The 25,717-nt window shown below is 40.3% G+C and overlaps 1 protein-coding gene across 1 annotated transcript in view; it reads right to left on the minus strand.

The window, feature by feature from the left end:
* Nucleotides 1–410: 410 nt before the first annotated feature.
* The window catches only part of cacna2d4a (calcium channel, voltage-dependent, alpha 2/delta subunit 4a), an 82,374-nt gene continuing 57,067 nt past the window's right edge, over nt 411–25,717 (minus strand). Inside the window, exons 29-41 of the mRNA XM_085769615.1 lie at nt 13,060–13,121; nt 9,074–9,088; nt 8,497–8,541; nt 8,290–8,352; nt 7,365–7,435; nt 6,219–6,294; nt 6,086–6,138; nt 5,102–5,157; nt 4,629–4,649; nt 3,991–4,111; nt 3,180–3,300; nt 2,578–2,655; nt 411–2,307 (exon numbers count right to left, since the gene is read on the minus strand). Of these exons, the coding sequence (XP_085625741.1) occupies nt 2,215–2,307; nt 2,578–2,655; nt 3,180–3,300; nt 3,991–4,111; nt 4,629–4,649; nt 5,102–5,157; nt 6,086–6,138; nt 6,219–6,294; nt 7,365–7,435; nt 8,290–8,352; nt 8,497–8,541; nt 9,074–9,088; nt 13,060–13,121 (875 nt within the window). The 3' untranslated portion in view covers nt 411–2,214. The remainder of the gene's footprint in view (nt 2,308–2,577; nt 2,656–3,179; nt 3,301–3,990; nt 4,112–4,628; nt 4,650–5,101; nt 5,158–6,085; nt 6,139–6,218; nt 6,295–7,364; nt 7,436–8,289; nt 8,353–8,496; nt 8,542–9,073; nt 9,089–13,059; nt 13,122–25,717) is intronic.

Consider the following 25,717-nt stretch of genomic DNA (forward strand, 5'->3'; position numbering starts at 1 on the left):
TACTGCCAGGTGGAGTAGTATAGATTTAAGATTGAAAACAGCTGGTGATAATTGGTGTTAATGAACATTTAATTGCTGCATTACTTGTTTAGCTTTTGGATTGTTATTCAAGTGATAACATGTGACTCTCTTCAGCTCACTTTTAGTACAGTGTCTAGTAGAAAATGTATAGGCTATTATATCACAAATTATAAGTGTGTAACTGTTAATTTTTCTGATACCACATCCTCATCCATGTTTGTCTTTGCTGATATCAGCTAAAGACAAAAACTAAACAATTTGTTTGTGGGCAAAATTGACAGATAAACTATTTTCTATGTTTAAAATATGCAACCACAAATGGTTCACTTCATTCAATGTTTGTGTAATGCTATAGTCACTGAATAATAAAATAACACGCTCGCAACAAATACAGTACAAAAACCAGAAGGATAATTTATTTTGCTTTGTACAAATCATGGCTTCATTCAACCAACATACAACATGGACATGTCAACCACACAATATACAGGTTATTGTATAGTGGAAATTACAAACAAAATGAAACAAATATCTGTCATAATCCCAGCAAGATAGAGCATACTGTAACAATACACAGACACACACACAATATGTATCTGAGTCTATTACACGCACAGGCAGAAATCTCAGGCAATTTTGTCATCAGAATCAGTTCCAACTCATTGACATGCTTTGTGAGATGATTAAAAGTCTTAATAGAAAAAGCTACAGGGACACTCATAGTTCAAAATCCAATGAGATGCGGAGCAAAGCAGTCAATAATATGAAACACACAGGCAGATGTATACAAAAATACCCTATGCCATTAGATTTACAAGATTCATTTACATTGCAATTACATATGTACTCTATCAACATGGCATTTCAAAACTTAAACCACAAAGAGTCTTCCACAATTGTGACAATAGTCTTTCTCAGAATGAGTGCTACCTTTTCTTTTGCTTCTATCACGAAATTATAAAATCATACATTTATTTATGGCAGCAATAGGTAGTAGATACATGACACTGAGGGCTTAGAAAAGTGTTCAAAAACTCGTCGTCTCCAGCAAACACATTAAAATAACCTTAAATTAAATGCTTTGTTTAAAGTCATTTATAATTTTATATAGTTCCATATTGATAAAGTGCAAATAATCATTTGTGGCAAACACATGCAGACTAAAACATGTATGTGCATTTTTTTCAAATCAAAAGAGAAGAAAATCTTATGTGAATACATTTTGAACCTTAGTCTATCGCTGTTTTATCCATGCTGATCTTAGGCCTACACTCTGTGAGCAGTTGCAGTTTCCGTATACGTTCAGCCAAACAGACAAACGTGATCACAAATAGTATGTACAAGCACAGAGAAAGTCGTGGCTGATGGAGACAGAAAGGCAGACAGACATCTTATAAATAAACAAATATAATTGGTAAGTCATGAAACTATAAACTCAAAAATGACCATGATAATTGCCATTCTTATATGATCTTTGTTACATTTTCATACTCACCTGAATCCTCCATAACCCCAGTGTGACCACTTTCTAGGCACTGAGCCATATTCTTACCCATTGTCCATTATCCATGAATATTGCAAACAACCTTGTAAAACATGACTCAACAATCTTGCCCCACATGTTGCTGTAGCCCTTCTCTCAGTGGATGACACTCGACATTGAAAAAGTCTGTAAATAAAGCATTGTGGATGATAAATATTGGATGTGTGTGTTTTGGTGGAGTGCATGCTTGCAGTCGCATATATAATATGCATGTGTGTCTGCAACACACGATTCAGTCAGATATGTGAAATGAGAAACACCCCAGACTTTATGCTGCATCTTGTGAGTCACAATCCCCTTTTATCAATGCACGTCAGAGCCACCACCAGCATTGCTTCAGTCCCTTTTCATTTTAAGATGCAAAGTGGTATGTGTGAAAGCAACTAAAGGAAAAAGTATCCATGGCAACAACAGCCCAATAAATTGCTTTCTTTGTATTTTTTCACTTCAGAAGTATTGATTTCTTGGAATTGACCGACGAATGCTCATAAAGCACGTCACATGTCCGTGAGGAGGGACCTGGCTTGTGGTTGTCATCAGCAAACGGTGCAGAAGTTCATGTTCTTATAAAATCCACTTGAGGTGTCCAAACACATCTCTTGATTTATTCCAATCTACTCTTTCATATAGAAGAGTCAAGTTGCCCATCATCAGGAGACAAGTGCCGAGAGGGAGAGACAGATAACGAAGAGAGAGGCTGAGAGCGATATAAAAGAAGCCCGTCCGCAGTCATTGGCGTTTTCCTACGGGGACAAAACAGAAAATTATTTCACTTTGAGTTTCATCCACGATTCAAACCATTTGATACCATTATGATGTAATTAGGAGCTGAATATACGAATAAAAAGTTAGCAAATGAATACAGGGAGGAGATATGTGTGCAGAGAAGAGAATAACAAACAACTGCAAGCCTGAAAAAAACAATTTGTTAAAATGTTATCTGAAATCAACACAGCAGCTGTGCACTGCCTGCAGATGTTGCGAGTTTGGGAGTGGGCCAATCAGAAGCTCACCTGCGGGTGGTAGGCGTGACAAGACTCTGGCCTTCTGCGAATCTTCTGTGACCTCATCCTGTCACACTTTACTGAGGCGTTATGTGCAGCGAGGTCAAGGCGCAACAACAAGGAGAGCAAAGGTTTGCTTTGTTTGTTCATTCAAATACTGTGTTAATTCAAGGCGTTTGCAGTGCAAAGTACACATTTCCCAGATCGTATATCTGTGAACGCTCCCAATGTGCACCGATTTAATCAGAATTATATGTACAGCTGCTATCAGTTTAAGTAAAACAGAAAGTAATGCGAGCATGGTGCCAGGGGAAAGGACTAATCAAAACAGCATTACAGCTTTCACAGGTGGGAAGCCAGTGAGGGATGCTGTCTTTGTAGCGGCTCCTGCTTGTTGTCTCCACCTTCACCAGAACAAGAGTGGAACAGGGACTGCAGCTCAAAGGGAATTCATTTTGGTCATTTGGGTTACTGTCTTTTTTTTTCAAGTGGTAAAGTAAGGAGGGTGACTAACTTGTCAGCGAGTTATGCAGTGAAATATCAACTGCTCGACTGAATTTGAAAAGAATGCTAATTTCTCAAGATGCTCAGTTAATACCAAAACATCAAAGGATATATCGGACTTCTCTGGGCTGCAAGGTGAGCGGTCCGTACTGTCTGGAGCAGTCACAGTCGGCCTGGACCACCAGCATCAAAAGGTTGCTGTCTGGTATCTGCTGCACCACGAACATCCTGACACACACACACAAAGATACATGTGAAATGGGCACACAGACAAAAATATTGAGACAATAATTGCACCTTTATGGCATCATTTGCAGTGGGTGATACTGTGACTAAAACACTCCACTCAACCACAATTAATCAGCAGTGGCTCCGATGTGTCATGCCCACTTTGGCCTCATGAGGGCGTTCACACTCAACCTATCGTAAGAAACCCACTGAACTAATACACACTTACCACAGAACCACAGTGTTTCTATTCATGTTCCTGTCTCTCTCTTTTTCAAAGACACTCACAAGCTGTGATGCTTCCCTCTCTTTCTCCTCTTCCCCCTCCGTTTGCCTCCCACTGTTTTCCATTTCTGTTGTTGTCACCCACTCGTACCCCCATCTCTGTCTTTTTTTTTTCATTTACTTCCCTTAATACTTTCTCTCAGCTTTTGCAGTCACTCTCCCTCATTCTCCATATGCTTCTCGGTCTTTCTATAACCCCGCACACCTTGATCTAATTTCGTTCCTCTCTACTTATTCCCTCCTTCCTGATACTCTTGTATAAACACACGCTGCTCTCAGTATGCAGAGCAGAGCAAAGCCGTAGAAAATGGATTTTGGAAGGACAATTTAATATGACTGGTCCAGGGCTTAGAGAGGAGTGCACTGCAGATTTGTGTGTGTAGAAGTGTGCATGTGTGTGCTTACTTCTGGCAGCGTCCACACTTAATAATGCTGTTGGTCTCTTTGACTGACGGCTCGTAAACGAAGCTGGGGTACTCGGTGTCACACGGCTGCAGGATGTCCCCTTTCTTCTTATGAGAAGAGGCTAATAGAAAGATAGATAAGGGTCATATCTCCAGTTTTTTTTTCACAGGAATGAGTGTGTGACAGTGTACGTTACATTTTTGTTGGTGACTGACAGGCTGAGAAGAGGACGAGGGCTACTACTTAAATTCTTCACGCTCCAGCCAGTTATATCTCTGTCTGCCACTATACGATTTTCTCCAGCTTGTTGTATACTGCAAACAAAATTGAATAACCTGCCTGTGCATGGAAGAAAAGGATAGTTCTGAAACCTGAAAGACAAGCGACAATGGCTTGTGAGAATTTAATGTCTTGCTTTGTGAGATTCGGCTTTTGTTTGGTCTCTTAAGAATTAAAATACCTTCAGTCAAACTCTACGCTTAGTTCTCGTTTTGCTTGGTATTTGTCAGTTGTGTTTGTTCCCACTGAAATCTACTTATGTAATGGGGAAACACCAAATTCTGTTTGGTTCATCACACTCTGAAGACACACACACACTGAACATCGATCCTCCTCAGAGACTAAAGGCAGATACTCACACACGCTGAAAGATGCCTTGGCTGAATGGAGATGGAGATGATGATGATAATGATGATGATGATATGGAGCAAGAAGAGGAGCAGATGATTGACACACGGAGTAATGAGGTGGGTGAGGGGATCAAAGGACACAGTGTTGTTATTGCATAATGACCTTCAGGCTGGTGACCAATGTTACACACAGTTTACACAACACACTCCTGGTATTAAAACTGACAAAACATGTTTGTGGGGATGATGATGAATATGATGATGTAATGCCTAGACACATTTACTTTAATGTTTAATACATTTATATGAATGCTTGTGATTTATTTGTAATGTTCATGAATCATTTGTGATATTTTCATAATTGATTAAGAATTGGTTTATAAAGCAAACGTTGCAGTAACCCAGATCTGCTGTCAGCGTTATGATTTACAAAATGTACATCGTTTAAGATGCTTAGATCTTAACCTGCCATATGTGCTCACCATCAGCAAAATGATCCGAGTGCCAGAAGCCACAGATATTAAACTCCAGGAGAAACCTTGTGAAGAGGGGAGGGGAGGAGAGTGGACAGAGAGAAGGAGTCAATTAGGCGGCTTTCATTATAGACCAAAAGCAGATTGCCAGCAGATTGCATGCAGCTATCGAAAACTGGGCCAGGATCCAAAGTTGTGTCATGGGAATATTAAAATGGGTCCTCCAGTTATTTAGCAGTAATTGGGAGCTTTGGTAGCTGTTTTTGTCTTAACTGGATAACTAACCTGTTCTTTTTAATGTAGCTGCTGGATGTATAAACTGACTTTGGCCTTACTAAGGCACTAATGGAAAAAAGTGGAGCTGTTATCCTAAATGATCAAGGCCTTCCTCTTTAAACTTCAGCCTGGATAGATAACTGTGCTTTGAGGGAATAGCTGGACATTTTGGGAAATCCACTCATTTGCTTTCTCGCTTGCAGCAGCCAATTAGCTTAGCTTGGCATGAATACTGTCAACCTCAAGGACACAGAAAATGTTTTAAAACTATAAAAACAAGGCATCTTTAGTGGTGCCAGCGGCAAGCTAGCTGCTCCCTCCTGTTTCCTGCTAAGTTAACTAAACGGTGCTTCATGTTATGCCATACAAACATGAGTGCAGTATTGATCTTTGTGTGTAACTCCTGGCAAGAAAGCAAAAGAGCACTACCACCATTATGTCGAGCTATTCCTGTGTTGTTTTTGATTACCTTAGTTCATTACTATTTGGTAATATAATAATACTGTACTATACTGTACGATAGAATATAATAGCTACATCTCTTTCTCTTACATGTATCAAATAATCAAATGGATTTCAAAATTAGACATGTCTGTATGTATACACTATGATGTTTTCTATGTACATACTGTGACAGTGCTGCCAACCAAGAATCAAACCTTCCACAAAAATTACAGCAAATAATAATAATAAAAAACGACTTTATTTAACACTTACAGTAGGAAATTGGAGAGGAACCACTTGAGCGCTGAGGCCAAACCATAGAACGGCTGAAGAGACAGATTGATAGATTATAGTTCCTGCAATATTGATTGGAGCGTTGTGGTAAATAAATGTTATGTGTACATACGCTGAGAAGTGGACGAGAGCCGCTGACAGAGTGCGAGTTCATCTTACACATGGCCTGGTAGTCGTACAAGGACACCCTGAGGAAACACGCACATACAGCACAAAGCACAAGGTGTTGCCTCCTCTGGCAGTATTTCACTGACTTACATCGATTTCTTGACCCCCCCCTGCAGACTTTTACACAGTGCACTGAATGGCTGAGCTTAACCTTTGTACAAGCCCTGATCCCTAACTTAACTTAAGAAAAGAAAAGAAACACAAGAAAATCATCTCTGTGCCATAATTACTTTCCTTTCCTTCCACACATTTGAGTACATTTGGTTCTTATGCAAGTAGAGGCACAAGAACACATTAATACGTGTACAATTTTGCAGGTGTATGCACACAGACACAAACATATACACACACAAGCAGCCGCCGAGGTTCATGCATGCTGAAAACCTGTTATGTAATATCCTGTGTCAAATGAAGCATGACGAAATCTTTTAGCTGTTTAAAAATAGCACATCACTCATGAGATTTCAAACATAAAAGACGGGCAAAAAGTGCGAGAGGGGGGAGAAAAAAAAGAAGGGGAAGCTGAAGAAGCTCAAAGGGGAGCAAAAGCAGGGATATCTTATACCATAAACACCAAGATGGGTGACTTACATACCCTGAGCATGAAGACAGAACAACATGAAGCTGAGACTATACCATAAAAACAAAGCTTTTGAGTCTTTATAATGAGAGTAAAGAACAGCCTCCAGGCTATGGGTCTCACATGCATACTGATGCAAGGCTTAGATGACTAACAACCAAAAACAAAATAGGAGACATTTACATGCCGGCCTCCTGGTTCATTTGTAATACAGCATCAGGGTGACATGTAATCATGTTCAGACGCCGGTTTCCAATGCATCGTATTATAAGCAAGCAGGAGACACTGGGATGCATAAAATAGCACTTCAATTTGCAGAACAGCGAGAACAGCTCAGCCTCCAGCCACAGGGATTCAGGCCTGTTTCATGCTGAGCAATTCCCTGTTGTTAGATAACAGACAGACAGACAGACAGACAGACAAAAACACAGAGGCAGACAGATGGACAGACAGACAGACAGATACCAAACTGTCTTTTGAACTAGTTGCACATGTGATGACAGGTGTTACCTTTTGAACATGCCCATCCTGATCAGTGTGGTCATCACTGACCCGTCAATCTCACCGTAGAACCTCCCGGCCTATCAGGAGAGAGGGAGATAAGGCAGACAAACACCGCGTGAAACCAACTGTGTGGTTGAACTTATTAAATCTCTGTCATGATACACTGACATGGGGAATATCAACTCCCTTCCTCAGTGTTCAGCACTTCCCACTTTCACCTCGGCGTGAACTGTGCGATTAATTATTCACTGAGGTTAGGCTACATTGTGTGTTGGTTCGCAATGTATGTTACCGCACATGGTTTGTGCTGGAGAGTCTTTCTCAAAGGGGGCAGGAGGGAGGTGGGTACAAGTATCCCGACAAAAACCGTTTGCGTACATCTCTGAAACTTCACTTATTAACACATTATATCTCCTTTTGTTTAATCTGTCAAAACCCAAAGTGTATAAACGACTCTATGTAATTCTGTGGAGCCTTGTCATCACTGTTGATGTTGCCAGGCAACAAGCAGAGACCCATCTAACTCCTGGCAAGAAAGTGAATAAGAGTATTTCCCTAAATCACAAAATATTCCTTTAATATAGTGTTACCCTTAAAAACACAAGGGTACACAGAATTAAAAGAGCAAGACTTTAATTAAAATGTTTGTTCTGGTCAATAACAGGATGATTGGGAATACAACTCCAGTTTATAAACTTCTGTCTGCTCAAATGAATTTAATTACAGCCCTTAACGAATTACACATGAACACCTCAGTGACAACTTGCATTTGATTGTATTTCTAAATAAAAGCCGCAGATTGGTTTTGGATCCATATTCCAAGTTTCTTTTCTTGTGCTGTGATTAACAGTCATAAAATCAATTTGAGGACTAAAAATCACTTGAGCTAAATTTTCTCTGCGTCTGTTTGAGTGTTTGTGCATGAACTCACATCATTGCGCTGTTTCGAAATCAGGACAAAGCCATTATTGTCAATCACGAAGCAGTCGATCTCCTGAGATGTGAGAAAAGAGTCAAGGACAGGAAAAGAGAGACAAAGATGACAGTGAGCATAATGGTTCATATAATGATTATAAACTTATATAACACAGTTTGGTGTTGTGAATAACCTTGAAATATATTGGCTTGATATACTCACAATGCCGTCACAGCGTAGAGGACAAACCCCCTCTATGTTAGAGCACTGGAGGACAGGAAGAAGAAAAGATGTTTGCACTGTGTTTCACCATCTCAGATTCTGATTTTCACTGACAAGTTATAAGTGAAAGTGAAGACTGTGAGTGTGATATGTGTTATTATCTGATGAGTATGTGTGTGCAGAGGAGACCATGTTTGTGTGTGTGATAAAAGGATTCGAACACATGCAGAGGTGTTAGGCTTGAACATGTGTCAATGTCGACAAGTGGAGAAAAAAAAGGAGAAAAGACAGAAAACACGTCTGTGTTGGTGAGAAGGCGTTAATTTGTCCGCCATGTGTTTTGTCTACCTGAGATGTGCTCCTGGGTGTCTTGTTTGCAAGTTTGTGTGTGTTGAATTTCTGCGTATCAGCGACTGTGTGAATGTGTTTGTGTTTGTGTGCGAGATCTGTTATAACTGGGGTGTGAAGCTGACTTCACAGAGCTCAGCAGGTGCTGTGAAAATGTTAAATTTGGTTCCGTACAAAAAGTGAAGTGATGTTTAGAAAAATGAAGCGAGGGAAATTTATGCAGACTTACATCTGTGTCATTTGGCTGAGAAGATGCGGGAGGAGAGAAACAAAGAGAGACAAAACGAGAGCATGGGGGGGGGGAAAAAAGAGATAAACGTTACTTCGGTTAATGATGTGTAAGTCTATGCACTGTCCCACTCTGCCGCTATTCGGTTGCTGCTGACAAATCTTCTCAAAGAACATGTTTCAAAAACACACAAAGGACTGCAGACTGTCTTCACCGCGTTACGACTCCATTATGGTTTTAAGAGGTGTTCAAACAAGCTTAAAAACAAAGTCTTTGTCTTTCTACACAGGTAAATTGTCCTGCGTAACATACTTAAGTATATTTTCATAATACAGAACATTTTCTTTATCAACACTATTTGTAAATCTAACTTCTATCACCTCTGTTCTTCATCTGTGGACTGGTCATGAGTCATGAGCTCCCCTCTTGACTCTTTGGTCATCTTAAGTCTAGCGTACGTATTGGTTCGGGTCTATGGACAATATGTCATTGGAATCATGGTCAGGCTATACAGAGCGTGTCGAAGTGTGAATGAGCCAATTTATCATCCTTTTCAATCCTATTACAGCAAAGTGTCAGTCTTTCCCCTCTTGCTTCCCATCAGTGCCTCCTGAAATAAACTACAATTCACTGAGTGGACTGACAGAAATGATGATTCTTCGCCACACATTGCGGCCAAATGGCATCGTCTGATGAGGGAAGAAATGTGAGGGGAAGCTATATACAGACGGGTGATGAATTAAAGGAAAAGCCTCAGGAAACGCGTGGAGAAACATAACGAGCGCAGATGTTTCCACACAGGTGCAACGCCAGGTGCAATTAAGCAGTTAAAGGAACAGTATGTAAGAAATGTACAGCAAGTTTTCATAAAATCATCCAATATGTCACCAGAGATGAAGGAATCATGTTAATTTGAAATACTAATCTAACTGACTACAATAGTACAGCCAGAATATTTGCATTTAATACAATTTGCAGCCTGCAAATCATGTTTATGTTTTGGTTTTGTGTTTTGGCCTGAAACAACAACCTGCAGATCACCTGAGTTGATGCGAACTCCGCTCGTAGTTACTGTGAGTCAGAGTAAAAAGCTACAGAAACGTAGGAGATATTTTACTAAGATAACAAATGTAGATGTGCTGCTGCTCCTTCCCTCTGACTGCAGGTAGTAACTAATGCAGTTTAACATGTTTTAGAGAGGCATGACCATCTTTACTTTGAGACTGACTGTGTGAGTGAGCAGAGCAGAGCAGAGTTTAGCGTGTGGTTATCTGGCAACCTGGAGTCTGGGGGGCAGGGGAGGGGTAACAACGTGCTGCTGTGTTTTGAAATTGACTGCAGCAACAGTTTTGGCCACATTCCTACATACTGCTCCTTTAAGTTGGGGAACAGATGGCAGAAGCCTCAGCCACAAAGAAACAGTGACTCAAGTGACATCTGCATTTATTGACACTGATCAGCCATGAATGTGTGGAAAATAAATGAAAGTAGAAATTATGTCTCAGATCAAATTAGTTATGATTCAGAATGAACTCTTATAACGGGATATGTACTCCAGTCAGCTGCAGCAACATTAAAACAGGAAACTGTCTTAATGTTATGGCTGTAAGGTTGCAGTGTGCAACTAATTACAGAGACAAATGCACAATTTTAGAGTTTAGTGGAGCAAAAACCAGCAGCACTGGGCTCCACTGTTGTGGAAGAAAAGTGATGACGGTCAGATGCGTCATCCTTCACAATCTTCTCAACGAGCCCTGGATGCTCGACCCTTTAAACTGAGAGGATGCAGTGGCTCTGTAAAGCTGTGGGAGAGATTCTGCAGGTTTAAGTCCACTTGTCCCCTCAGCGGGAAGGGTCACTGCAAATCCATAGATGTGAGTCATATACCGTGGCCCTCGCAGACACCAGATCTCAACCTAACTGAAGAGATTTTGTTGATTTTATATATAGATATTATTTTATATTTGACAGTATTTCATATGTAAAAGGCTGCAGTGCACTGCTGTCAGAAACACAGAAACACTATGCATGCATAGAGTTAACAAACACAGAATTATAGGCAAACGGAAAACAGCTGTGTCTTCTCTGTGAGATAAAGAGCATGCCAGGATGTGGATGGAAAAGAATCTATCATCTTCTGATCCCCATTACTCTCACCACATCTCCCGTCGCTGTCAGACAAAATACATCAGCAGTGGACTGTCAGAGACATACGGCGCATTACACTGTAGGATTCACCCTGAATATTATAATGTGGCATATCTTCATAGAACTGTGGGTTTTCAGATTTAACCAAGATGGCCAGATGATGCACCAGTGGAGCAAAACGACGGCGAAGTGCACCTTTGTCTATTTTTCCCTTTTATTTATACTTGTTTTCTGTCTCGCACCCTCTCCTCCACATACACTACACCACAGATGTAGACGCAGTCAGACGGCAGACGGAGCAGTGATGTCAGAACATTTTCCTATTAACATTCTGACTGATTCCCATTAGATGGAGGCTCATGCTTTATTCTTACCCTCACTGATTCATAATTCATCAGCTAATAACATCTTATTTTAAGCTAGTCAACTTTATCTTGTAGCTATAAGGTCAGATAGGATTTCTACGACTTATGTAACTCCTTCCCTAAGATCCGTGTGGACTATGTGGAGATGTACTTACCACTATCCCTTCTCTCAAACACATAAAATGAAATTAATTTCATGTTGTTAGTAATTAAAGCAAACCAATTATTGGGGCACACGAATCATTAACACTGAGTTAAATGCTTGTAATAACTTTTCTGCCACGCATTTCATCTGCAACAGATACAGACGATTAAAAGCAATCGAAGCTATGTGTGTTTCTTTTGAACAGTGAATTCACACATACATTCTCACAACAGCACATGATGCATTTCTTAATTATTCATGAATTCCTTAATTGTTACAGCTTGATGTTGTGGTTGCCATGTGACTAGTTCCTCTTGGATGCAGGTATTTCATTCAGGATTCACAGTTGGTAAAGTATCTTCACCTCCAAGGGAGCTGAGCACTTAAAATAGACTGAACGGGGGATTTAACGCAAACACAAACACACCTATGCACAAGACAAGACACACGTGAACATACACAACAAAGGCAGGCACATACTGCCAGTGCACACACACAGACACACGTGCACACACCTTATGAAATAAAGATGCCTGACAGTGAATACATGACAGGAAGATAATATGATTATGTAACCAATCTGAGGAGAGGAGGCGAGGAAAGAAGATGGGAGCATAGGAGATGAAAGTGTTGAGGAAAACAAAGGAAGAGGGGAGGGGCTGGGGGAGAAAATTGTGAATTTGGGCAGGAGAAGAGCGAGCAAATTGCACGCAGTAAATGAAAATGATAGAGATTTTCAATGTAGCATAAATCTAGTGGATAACGAGGCTGCTGCAAATGATGATGAGTTTTCAGCGGAGGGATGTGGACATAACAACACACTCGTGCACAGATGGCCATGCATATGGTCGCTGACAACATGACACACACGAGCATTAACAGACATGTACACATATACGGTGCTGTATTATTCACACACATAAACACACATGTATATACGCACACACACACACACACATTTGGGAGCTGCTAGCGGTGGTAGCTATCCATCATTTAATGACTAGCCAGCAGCCTTAATGCTCTTTTAACTGCTGTCATTTACAGCCATGAGAGCAGAGAGGGGAGAACGACCAAGCTATCAGCAAAGGTGTAACGCTAAATTAAGCATGCGTTCCCTGAATAAAATGTTTTCTTGAAGGTGCGGAGAAATACTCCACGGAAACCTCTTTTATCCTTTTGTCAGCATCACTGTTCTTATTTTGGACTAAACCCCTTAAGATATAAACTATAATGGATTCACTCTGTGAAAGGAAACAGGATGAAGTTCTGTCTCTGTACTTTTTAAGGTGGTAAACACATTCATTCACACTCGGCCTGTATGTATTTACCTGTACAGCGATGGTCCAGAGTCTGGACGCAATCATGTCCAGAGTCATCTGGACACCGATGGCTGCAGAGAAAGAGAGAAAGAGAGAGAAAGGTCGATTAAGAACAGTTAAATGAACCAGGACATAAAAAATGAATTAGTTATATGGATAAGGTGAAAGCAAGGATAAGCATGAGGAGAAAAGTAAGTGGAACGAAGAGCCGGAACATGAGGATAGAAAGAAAGTAGAGGATGAGTGTGTTTTATTTTTTTAGTTGTTTTATTTTTTGAAGTATTTGCATATAAATGGATAGCAGAAGTGTAACACCCCTGCTGAATCACAGCTGGGGAGTTAAATCCTGAAGTGCCTCTGTGAAGTCAAATGTCCACTTGCAGATATTATCAACACATGCTGAAAGTGTCATGGCAACGACATGGAAGCAGGAAGAAAACAAAGCACACCTCCTGTGGCTCCACAGCATGATCTTTCCAGTTTTATTATCATTTTTTGTTGCACTCTCTACCTTTGTATTCCATCCTCTGTTCTTGGTTAGTTAGTCACATATCATCTGAGTTTCCAGTGTATCTATGGTTACTAAGAGAGAGAGAAATAGCCTACTTCAATCACATATAAGAGCCGTCATAAATAATCATTATACGGGCAGTGACACAAGTAATTCATGTGGCTGTGTCTTAGTTTTGATATAAACACAAGTGATGCAACGACGCCCCAAAAGCTTCATTAGATCCAGAATTTGACAACAACAAATTAAAAAAGATTCACTTTGTGGTTTTATCTTCATCTATTATTTATCTCACAGCGCCTTTAACACTTTCTGTCCGTGTTGGCTCAGACACTTAACATCAAAACTGTTTGGGGCTGTCTGACACAGTTGAAAGCTCTGATAAGTCAGATAAACTGCTTTTTTTTTGTAAGACTGCACTAGTTTTTACACTGTATACTGTTATAATAGCAGGAGAACTAAGAAATAATACTGTTTAAGCAGTATTCGCAACATCTGCAGTTGATGTGTGTGTGCCAGTGATTTCTTTAGTGGTAGAGGTTGTAGAGACAATTAAATGGTGAGAAACTTAAATTCCAGCCGTTTAGAAGAAAGAACATTAATGAGCCGATTAATGTCCCTTTGGAGAGAGACAGTATCTCTTCTCTCTTCGCTCCCAGGCTGCAGGAGCAGAAGAAGACCTGCTGCACAGATCAGCTCTGCCTTCTCAACTCAAATTATGAAAATCCTTTTACAGTAACTGGCCTTCTTAGCCTCAGCACCGTCGTGTGAACCGGCTGTTCTTAGACAGTGCATGTGGCAATGTGTCTGTGTATGTGTGCGCCCGACTTCTGCCTACTCTCAGTCACAGAATATTAAGCCAAGAATTAGTGTGTGTTTGGACATATTTCTCACACACACACACACATACACACACGGCGGTGGAGCAATTGCTTGTGTCAGCTTAGAGCTGTACGTCCGTCAGCATTTCAGTCAGTGCCGTAATGCAAAAAAAGAAACTGTAATTGCATAAGTTCTCAGTGCACACATACTGTATACACCCACACAGACAACAAATACACACACACACACACTGGGAATGAAGATATGACACTTCACATTAGCATCAAAGATTCAGCGTTTTTCTCCCAGCGTGCTTTGTACAGCCACTCAGGGAAAACCTTGTAATATGCAAAAGATGTATAAACACACACGCACGTGCACACACAAACACACACACACACAATATACACTTTCACACATCCTTGCACATACAGTATAGGTGCACATGCTGTATAACAGCACAAAAGCATGCATTAGTACCCAGCCACACACGTACACACCATCATTTACTATAATAAACACAGAGTGAAATAGTTACTGTGATGGAGTCAGGCAGGAGAAAGGCTTTGTTATGAGAGACATTAGTTTAGGTCTGGTTGGTCTGGGGAGGAGGAAGAGGAAAAGAGAACAGAGTGAAAGCTCTGGTCACCTGCTTGTTAGCTGAAGATATTTTGGTTTGATACATTTAGTATTTTACCATCAGATTAAAAAAACACCAGCTAGGAACCAAAGTGCCCACAATTTCAGAAACACTGAGCTGGAGAATACAATTTTCTGACTCATAGTTTGTATTTAAACCTGTATTTAAAACCAACAATGTGACACTTCCTTTATTCTTTTAACTTTTTAAAAATCATATCACTAGCAAATATGCCCACTACAGCATGGAGTCTATGTAATTCTGGTGTAGAAGAAGCCTCAACTCAACATGTATTTAGTTATTATGTTAGTCTAAAAGTCAAAGCAATAACAGTGACATTAATTCATTCATCACCTTTCATTATTACAGAGGACTGTGTACATAATAGTAGTCTCAGTCCTGTAGAGCCACGACACCGCTGCCTTCAGCTTCCATTGACTTTTATATGAAATTTAATTAGTAGACTCATGACATTTGCTGGAGTTTTGTAATTTGTCAATGTCAACACAAAACCTGCAAGACATGTTTTTTTTTTTGACTATGTTACATTACTACTGTGAGGTAACAAAATGAAATCCAATGGCTGCCTGAAGCTGGGAGGGCAGCTGTGGTCAGAGCTATAGGCTGAACATTCACTCAATTATGCTTGTAAAATGCTATTAGGTGATGAATTATGGATCGCTGTGGGTAAGAATAAACTGTAGCGCTCTACATCCATGTTGGGATCGTTCAGGATCTTACAAGGACAAGGCTCTGACATGTTCTGTGCAAGTCTGTGTATCAGTTTGCAAGTGTCTGTATGCATATTTGGCTTGTGTGTGCCTGTGTGTGCCTGTGTGTATGTCTGTGTGTCATGGATTCTGTCCAAGCTCTTGAAAATCAGTCATGATGCTGAGTCATGGCAGCAATCAGCCTGTAATCAGTCATGTACACATAGAAGTCTGTCACGCTGATTGAGCAGTTGTTTATCTGTTCATACAGATCATGTATTTCCATTTTCCAAAATCTTAAAATCTACAGACACATTTCAGCGACTCCAGTAAAACCATATGTACGGATACCAGATCAATGCCCTTACATTTGATCCAAAGCACTTTTCTTTTGTATTTGTCATATTATCTGCGATTTTCTTTTCATTTGGATGTTTGACCAGTCTATCGCACATTCACACTCGCTCTCTTCAATAGTGGTACTGACCTTGAAGTCGTCCCCCTCCAGGATAATCTCAGTTAAAGTCTTGGAAGGACATTATGGAGGGCTGCAGTAATCTGCCTCCTCTCCCTTTCTGAGTTGGAGGCTGATAGGCCAAATCTAATTAAAACCATCACACTGATCCGTGTGAGGGTGTGTATGTGTGTGCGGTAATAGTTGTTTTTTTTTCCTCTAATATGCGTCAGTGTGTTTGTCTGTGTGTGAGCTTGTGCTGGAGCATATCTTGTACACTCACAGTCTGAGTTGCAATTAGTGTGAGCTGCCAATCACGGTGGAGTGCACTTTCAAAAGGAAATGAATTAATGAAGAAATAAATAAAAAATTTGAACAACCAAGAGCCGGAGTTAATTGGTTATTACACTAACGAGATAGAGGGATGCGAGCTGAGAAAGACGGGAAGAAGAGAATGTGTGAGAAAGAAAAGGGGAATGGGTGAAGAGACTATGAGTTTTACTGCATTGTTGTCTTACAGGATTATGGGCTACGGAATATGCATATCTACACCGTGCACGTTTTTGTAGAGCGAGACGAGTAATTTAGGAAGACAGAAACAAAGATGGACAGGCAGGACGACGGTGGGAACCAACGAAACTGACAGACGAACACTAACAGACGCAGACAGAGTGAAGGGAAGACAAAGACATAATCATTGCATAAGCACAAACAGTGCACGTGTCTGGCTGACAGTTCACAGTCCAGAAAGGTTAAAGAGAATGAGGTTCTGTTGTTTTTGTATAAAGTAGAGCTGAAAGAGCTGGAGGAAAGTAGGATAAGTCTTATACATAAAGAACTAAATACATTTTTTGATTATATGAAAACAACTGAATTCAAACAGTCAGCTGTAACTCTAAGGTCCCTGAGTTATGTCTATAAACAAACTGTAAATGTGCATTTTACATAATTTATGCCCTAAATTATTACTAAATTTGTGTTTTTGCCGACATAATTTAGATTTTTTTTTCATTCATCACTTAATCAAACTATATTTGGATAGCAATAAATGTTACAAATAAAAATAATATATTATCTATTTCACTGACACTGATCTCCACCCCAAGCAGCTTCCTGTGTGGTACAAGAATGTAAACTCTTTGTGCATTGTGCAACATGCATTAGTCAAAACCAGTTAGTTGGATATAAACATAACTTCTAGGAGACAGGGCTGCGTTGTCGTGTCACTAAAGCTTACTATAATTGAACAAAGAGAAAGAAAGAGACAGAGAAAGGTGACCAGCTTGCTGGCCTTTTGCTAAATGGAGCAGTGCAGTGTCAAGTGTCTGACAGACTGTGAAAGGGAGAAGAAAGAGAGAGGGATGGTGGAAAAAGAGGAGAGGGAGTGTAGGGATATCTGGCTATCTAACTGTCTATCTTAGAAGGTTAGAAGCCTTTAAGTTGGATGTTTTCTTGGTTGAAACACAGAGTGATGACTGTGCAGTTTTATAAATGGGTGGCTGTGTGTGTTCATACATTTTGTGACATTGTGTAGTGTGTGTGTGTGTGTTGTGTCAAGCTGGCACAGGAGGTCAGTTTGTGTTAAATGACCAGTGAGCGGAGCTACTGTAGTGCTGATGGTTCCCTTAGCCAGACCCTGGAGTCGAGGCTAAATATATAGGGAACACACAGACACACAGACACACACACACACACACACACAAGCAGAGTCAATAAATTAAACTGGCACAATGGCTATGTCTCTGGGCACAGAGGGGACACGGAAAATAAGGCCACTAGTGAGGAGGTCATTTCATTCTCCTCTCTCTCTCTCTCTCTCTCTCTCTCTCTCTCTCACACACACACACACACACACACATACCGTACACACGCAGACTGTGCTACTGCAGTATGGTTTTGTAATGGAGCAGAAATAATGTACACAAAGGGGGGAAGGAGAGCAAGTAAGTTATAGGACATGAACAAGGTTCAAATGACACTAACAGACACACACAAACACATGTGCAGGCAAAAAAGAAAAGAACAGGCTGCAAGGACACACACACATACACACACACAGAAAGGTCACAGACATAGTGCAGACGTTGTAATGAAGGGAACAGATTAATTGATGTAATGGAGTCAGGTGGCCCAGGTGGTGTGAGAGTGATAGAGGGATGAAGGGGCACGAGAGGGACGACAGAAAAGGGATAAGACAAAAGGCAGAGGGGATGAAAGAGGATGAATTGATTTTTAATAATGTTATGAGTTGCAAACCCTTTCCATTTCTACCAAGCGTGGCTATTAATAATAGAGCGAGCGAGATCAAATGGTTGTGCATGAGTGTGCATGTGAGTTTCTCATTCTCCCATATTCGTGCGTGCGTGCGTGTGTGAGTGGAGAAACAACAAGAGAGGAAGAGGTGTGAGGTCAGGAGAGGGAAACAAGGAGTTAGAGATTATGTGTATGTGTGTTTTAATGTGCGCATTAGCTCTTAATTAAAATTCAAACCTATTTTCAAGATAATATTATAATAAAGACATTAAGATATTAAAACTTGAGTGCCAGTTTCATTCTCAATGTTAATAATAACATTACTCACAAAGTGACTGCTTACTTGAAGTTTTTAAGCCTGCACCTTGAGGTACTGATGGGTGTCAGTCCACTGCAGTTAAACCTCAACAGTGATGTCGCCGTGTACTGAAGAGACACGAGCAGTCAGACGATCATCCAGGTTGTAAACAGACATTTGAGTTAGGCAAACTTATTTGGAGGAGAAATCCCCCGGCTGTCTGTCGCAAACATCCATCACTGAATACAGAAATACTTCTGGGTTCAGAAACTGCTGATAAAAAGTTGCTGTGTTCCCAGAAGCCAGCAACAACTTTACTTGGTGCAATGTTATCGCAACTGAGAGAAACGATGTCCTGCATTGGAATGAACAGACACTTCCCTTTATAGGATAAATATATAAAGGATATCACTGACTTGTGATCTTCACTACAAACCTATCCTCTATTTCTCTTTTCTCTTTTGAAGCTCAGTGTGACTCTACTTCAGTTAAGTTGCAAGAGACACATTTTATAGTCAGTTCACTGTCTGACAAAAAAATTATGAAGAGAAAAGCATTTCAGCTGCTTTATGTTCCCTGTATAAGTATTAAACTATTACTGTCATACTAGCAGAAGCAACAGATTCACAAAAGCTGCACTTTGGTGGCCTTGTCCCCTGTTTGAGGCCTTAAAAGTCTTGAAGTGGCTGTGGACAACAAGATTATTGTTTATCTGAGCAAATGTCAAAAGTCTTATCATGTCTGTCTCGTTATTGTCTCTCTCCTCTGATTCCTCATGCACACTGTCAGTGTCGCACACGCACAAATGTACACATCGGCGTTACCAAAGACACGAGACATGCACAGAGATTATAGCTTCCTCACTTAGAAATGTCACTTGTTCTCGTTCTCTCCGGCTCCCTCACGCACACACACAAACACACAAACACACAAACACATAATTACAGTTTTTATCAAAAAATTTCAAACATTTATCAGTAAGATGGAACAGAGTGAGATGTAGTTCGGAACATTTCTTCCCTCTAGCCATTCTGTTTTATCATTTCTATCACATCTTTCTTTCTTTCTTTCTTATCATACTGTTTGACCCTATAAACTAAATCTCCCATCCCTTAATCTTAATCTGGATCATCAATCTTTGCAAAAGATCTCGACATCTGTCATCAATACACATTGCACTGTAATCAGTAAGAAGAGAAGAGAAGAGAAGAGAAGAGAAGAGAAGAGAAGAGAAGAGAAGAGAAGAGAAGAGAAGAGAAGAGAAGAGAAGAGAAGAGAAGAGAAATACAAAGTTGACAATAATAATAAAGGCAAAAAGGGATTTGTGTGATGACTTAAAGGACATACTGTAGGTTTATTATTTTGCAGGAACACGTCTAAGAACTGTTGTTCCTTTTTGTACTCTTTGAAGTTGGCTAATAAGCAGCTCAGTCATATTTGCAGCATTTATCAAATAAAGGAATGTGTTTACCAGTCTATCTGGCAAATGTTGTGGTGTGATTAGCAAATAAAGCTTTCGACTCTTTCAAGTCTTTAATGAACTATGCATGGTTGCACAGTGGCAGATTAGAAGTGAAGGCCACTTTGCAAAAAAAAAAAAAGATCTCAGTGAAGTAAACATCCAATAATGCTGAGCTGCATAGCTACACAATAAGAAGAATGGGACCTTTTTAATCAATTCTACTTTTTTTTCTTCTTGTTTCGTGATACTGACTGGAAATTGCAATGAATATACAAACAAGCCTAAACATGCAGAAATATTAATTGTCTTATTGTGATTCCGCTCTCATTCGGTTGGATGAATCTATCGAGCAATTACGCAGCATTTGTCAACCGAGCAGTAACTCAACATGTTTACTGTATCTATGTTTTTTTTTATTTTATTTAATCAATCTATAAAGTTGATAAAAGTTTTTGTTCTCATACTAAATAACTGGCCTAAGTTTCGGTCTTGTTGGCGTCTCACAGCCCAATAGAAAGAAACTGTGTAACCTTTCAACTCAAACAACCCAAATTATTGTTTGTGTTTCCCAAAAGCAGCAGATCTATGTTCACCAATCGCCTTAGCAGATCCTATGACTTTCTGATGGAGAGTGTTCAATAAACTGATGTTGCCTGGCAACAAACACTGCTCCAGCCAGTAAAAAGAGTCATGGCAAATTCTGGTAAACTCCTCAGGGACACAGAGAGAGAAAAAAACTTCAGTTACAATTGATTATAATTTAGTTCAGTTTGAATTGAAGTCCTTGACGTCTGAGTACGCACACAGACACACATGCCCACGCACATTCACATTCCTACACGTCGTGTACAGGCAATAAAAGCAAGAAAAACATAGAAATGCACTCACAGAGCCATTTAAACTCACAGTCTGAAATGTATGGACATCCTCAAGGAAACATATGCACACGCGCACACTCTCACAACAGTTACACAACAAGTCCACAGACACAAATGGACACACACCGGAGTTTTCTGAGCTCATAAAAGCATTGCAGCTGATAAACAATTAAAAACGACCCTCGACCCTGAACTTTTCAGAGGTGAAGTTACAGTCGGCTTTTGTGACATCTTCAGGACAGAGGGGCAGGAACACACACACACACACACACACACACACACACCTCTGTGCTGAAGCTCGCCAACCTCAGAGGACTCGCCAGAGGCTGCACTGACATCACGTTACCAAAGCAACAGGCAGAGGGCTGGGATTGGACGAATAGGATGATGACTCAACCTCCCTCCCTCATCCTCCTCTTCTCTCTCACCATAATCTCTCTCTACCTCTCTCTCTTTCTTTCTCTCTAGAAGTGTCCCTCACTTTCTCATGCGCAACTTTTCCAACGTCAAGGATGCAGAGGTGCATTCACAGGCAGAGCCGCAGAATATTTTTCAATTTGAAGGATGGACCTGGGCCAACTAGCTTTGAATTAAACAGATATAAAACACATAACAAACACACACAAAAAACGGGATGAGGCAGCAAATTTTAGCCATGAAACAATTACCAAACACTAAATTATACATAAAAAAGTACTCAGCTAGAGTCATGTTTTTTTCTTTTCTCTTTTAATTGTGAAACCACTGACTCAGCAGAAAGACGGACAGAGATTCAGTCGCCCCGTTGGTCCAGCGTAAAGGTGACAGAGCTGAAGTGGCGGAGTGTTAAATGGGTGGCCTGTTTCTTTAAAATGGAAATAAATGCTGTTGACATTGGGCAGATGTGTGTGTGTGGACCTTTTAAGTCAGCAGAGCCTACCTTAAGTTAACCTAGTTTCACAGCCTTCTTGAGCGGGCCTGTTGGAGGCACGATCACTAAATCATTCATAGTGGAGAGACAGGGAGAAACATGTTCCTATGTGTATGTGTGTGTGTGTGAGAGAGAAGGAAACAGTGAAGGCAAATTGCTTTGCTCTTTCTTCTATTCTGAGTGTTTACATGGCAGTTTGTGCTGTAACATGGGGCAACTTTTGTCGCACCTTCAAAAGAGATAAATGAAGGAAAAGTGGCGACATTCTGAAGCACGAATTCAGTGTGAAATTCAATTATATAGACAATCTTGATCAACACGGTGCTGAGCGTGCCTGTCTTTTTGTGTATTTACTTCTGTTTCATTACATCACTAATCCCAGTTTTAGTAAGGCGTTAAAGTAAGTATTTGTTTTTTGATAAACATCTTCAGTTTGATATACATCTCTAGCTACAATGCTTTCCCCTCGTGTCCACCAGCTCACTGCTATAAGATGCCAGAAAAAGCTGTAGTGCTGCAGGAAATTGCAGAGTCAGGTGTTATGAGTGTTTGTCTGTGAGCAGCCCCATTACACTACTACACACTACAGGTTTTTTTTCCATCTTAATACCAAAGTATTGATGACTGCAGCTTTGAGGAGTTTGAGAGGTGCTAATAGGTGTATTATTTTACTCTGGGACAACTGTTTTCCACTGCCTGCAGTTGTTATGCGAAGCTAAATGAACCATATCCAGCCCCCAGCTCTGTGTTTAATTCACACACACGAGATTGATATTTATCTTCTCGGCAAATAAGCACATTTCCAAAAAAATGTTGACCTATCCATTTAATACACCGGAAAACATAAACTGATAAAGGAATAAAGATTAAATCTGCCTAAAATCACTTATCCTCACCACCCTCCTCCCTTGTCCATGTCCTCCCTCTCTCCTCTCTCCCACTCTCTGCTTCCGTCTCTCTCTAAGAAGACAGATGGCATTCGCTCACCTCGCCCCTCTTTATCTCTCAATTATCCCTCCCTCTTTTTCATCCATTCTTCTTTTGCTCTTTTGTTGCCCATCTCTCTCATTTTTTTTCATTGTCCTCTCTGCAGCTCTGTTGTTATCTTGTCTCTCTTTCTTCTTCCCTCCCGTCTCCACCTTCTTGTTGTTTTCTCTACCTCGCTCTCTCGTCTGTCCCACGCCACTCTCTCTCTCTCTCTCTCTCTCTCTCTCTTGTCTTCTCCTCTAGGAAATCCCTCTCCACCATCTGTCTGGCTGTGATGAATTCAGAGCCTTTCAGAACAAATCAACTCGGCCAAATTAATGAGACTCTCAAAAGGGATAAACTTTGTGTTAGTGTGTGTGTGGGAGATAGAGTATGTGCACCTAAAATACTTCATAATCCTGCGGCTGTGCCACTTCATTTATCTTGCAGTGATAGATAGCGTGTCACAGGGAAATACAACAGACAAAGGCTTGCTGCAGACATTAATGTTTCTTAAAACTATAACCAAGTAACAACCTCAGACGGGCAGTTGTTTGCCATCCACAATGCGAACTGCTATTTTTCTAAGAGGCCTGGACACTACGTTCACTTTGAGTTATAAACAAGGATGTAAGGCAACTGACAACCAAAGTTTTTTGAGTCAGAAACCAAGTTCAGACTATATGAGACCGCTTCATGAGGTTATTAGGAATGAAGAGATATCACTTAGACTTACTGTATATTAACTGCATGCACAACCACCTAAATTACCTTTATCTGTGTATCACCACCAGTAGATGTCAACTAAACAACCATATTTCAGTCTGTATCAAGGTATTAGAAAGTTTTATTTGACAAATTACTAACTTTAAGACAGGCTGAGTCACTGTCTGGCATCCATCCATCCAAGTGAATAAAAATTATGTTCTTAATAGACTGTAAATGAAATAGTGCATTAATGAAGGTACTTCATCATAAAGTTACCTAATTGTCCCGGGTCCCTTCAGTCCCAGGTCCTTAGAATTGACCTAACTTGTAAAATATCACTTTGCTGTTAGAGTTTACTGATGGGGAGATGCGACACAGCACTCAGGATATATGATTTAACAAAGAAAAACAGGCAAACTAATTTCACTGATAAAAGGGCTAGGCATTAAAACGGCAAGGTTGTTTAATCACAGACAGTTTTACTTGTTCAGATATATTAAGAGAATAATTCAGCCTTTAACACACAAAATGTGTATAGAAGTGTGCAGTTTACAGAAACAACCTAGATTAATTGCTGTGCATAGCATTATATCAGTTTTTAGGCACAGCTTGTGATTAATGTTGTCCTATTGCGGGTAAATCATACATCATTTTTAGTGAGTGTTGCATTTAAATGCGGTAAAATGTGGCTCTAAAAATAGTTAAACGTGACCATGTATGACTGTTGTGGAAATTCAAATATCACCTGTACCATGTGGTGCTTTTTGGACCATCTTTAGGTTCATGTTTTGAATCAAATTTAAGTGTAAACTCAGTTTGATTTGATAGAAAAGGCAGAAAGAACAATGATTGTAGTTTGTGCAGCATGAGATCCACTTCAATGAATTTAAATCACTTCTTGTGCAGGATACCATGCTTCATTACCTGCTTTAGTGACATGATTTACTGTGATAGGCCAGAAAATATTTTAGGCTAATTCTAATACAAGACCGTTACAAGGTGCAAACTGGAATACAAGAATACCAGAAATATCTGATCAAAAATACAAAGGAAAAAGCAAAGTGACTACAGCAGGCTGTTCAATAAAACCCTGTCTGGAAAAATGTGTTTCAAGGCGTGAATTAAAACATGATTGATTTCTAATGGAGCAATCCTCATTGACCATATTGACCAAGGAGCCATAAAACTGTCTGGTCAATGTGAGGCTGATTCACGGATGATAGAAAACGCTGATGAATGGGAACAGAGACACAAATGACTCCTGGGATGGAACCATGGACATATGCAATCTCTGTCCCTCGTGCGTGTGCGTGTGTACAAAGATGGATAGTGCCTTGAAGTCACTTGTTCTATGCAGGAACTAGTGGTTGTAGCGCTAAATGTGCCTGGCCAGGGCTGGTGTTAATACAAAGACTAGAGCCGATTCATCTTCACTGACACTCACCCAATAGCACAGTAAATTACAGAGGGAGGGCGGGAGGGCTGGTGTGAGTGAAAAGAGAAAGAGAGTAAAGGAGAGAGATAGGGATGAGGGGCGAGGCGGAAAAGGAAGAAGAGGGGAAGGCGGTGCAGAAAAGTGAGGAACTATATGCATATAGTTCACACAGCAACTTCTAATGAAAGCAACAGATCAGGTTTAAATTCATATATCATCAATAGTAGAGGTAATGAACAGCAAGCAGAGCAGGGATTTAATCATGCCTCTTAGATAATAAATAAACCAATGTTCCTGTGGCTGGGGAATGAATATATCTGTTAGAGCAGTGCAGGGTGAGACATTATAGCCAGAGAGGAAAGTTAAGGAATATTTTACTTCCTCCAAACCACTGCCAGTAATCATTTTTCACAACACGTAGGTATTTTCTGCATCATTGATGGAACAGAACCGGGGCCATAAAAGTCGCCTTGGCAGTATGTGTTGGCACTTAGAATGGATCCCCACGCCAGAAGGCCTCTTTGCCAGACATATAACCAGCCCCGGAAAAAAAGTGGACAAGTCCCTTGGAGGACCAAATAAATCAAACTCACCTCACACTCTTATCTGGTGTTAAAAAC

Source organism: Trachurus japonicus, chromosome 23 (genome assembly GCF_045865225.1).
Source record: "Trachurus japonicus isolate A0001 chromosome 23, Traja_1.0".
Taxonomy (NCBI): domain Eukaryota; kingdom Metazoa; phylum Chordata; class Actinopteri; order Carangiformes; family Carangidae; genus Trachurus; species Trachurus japonicus.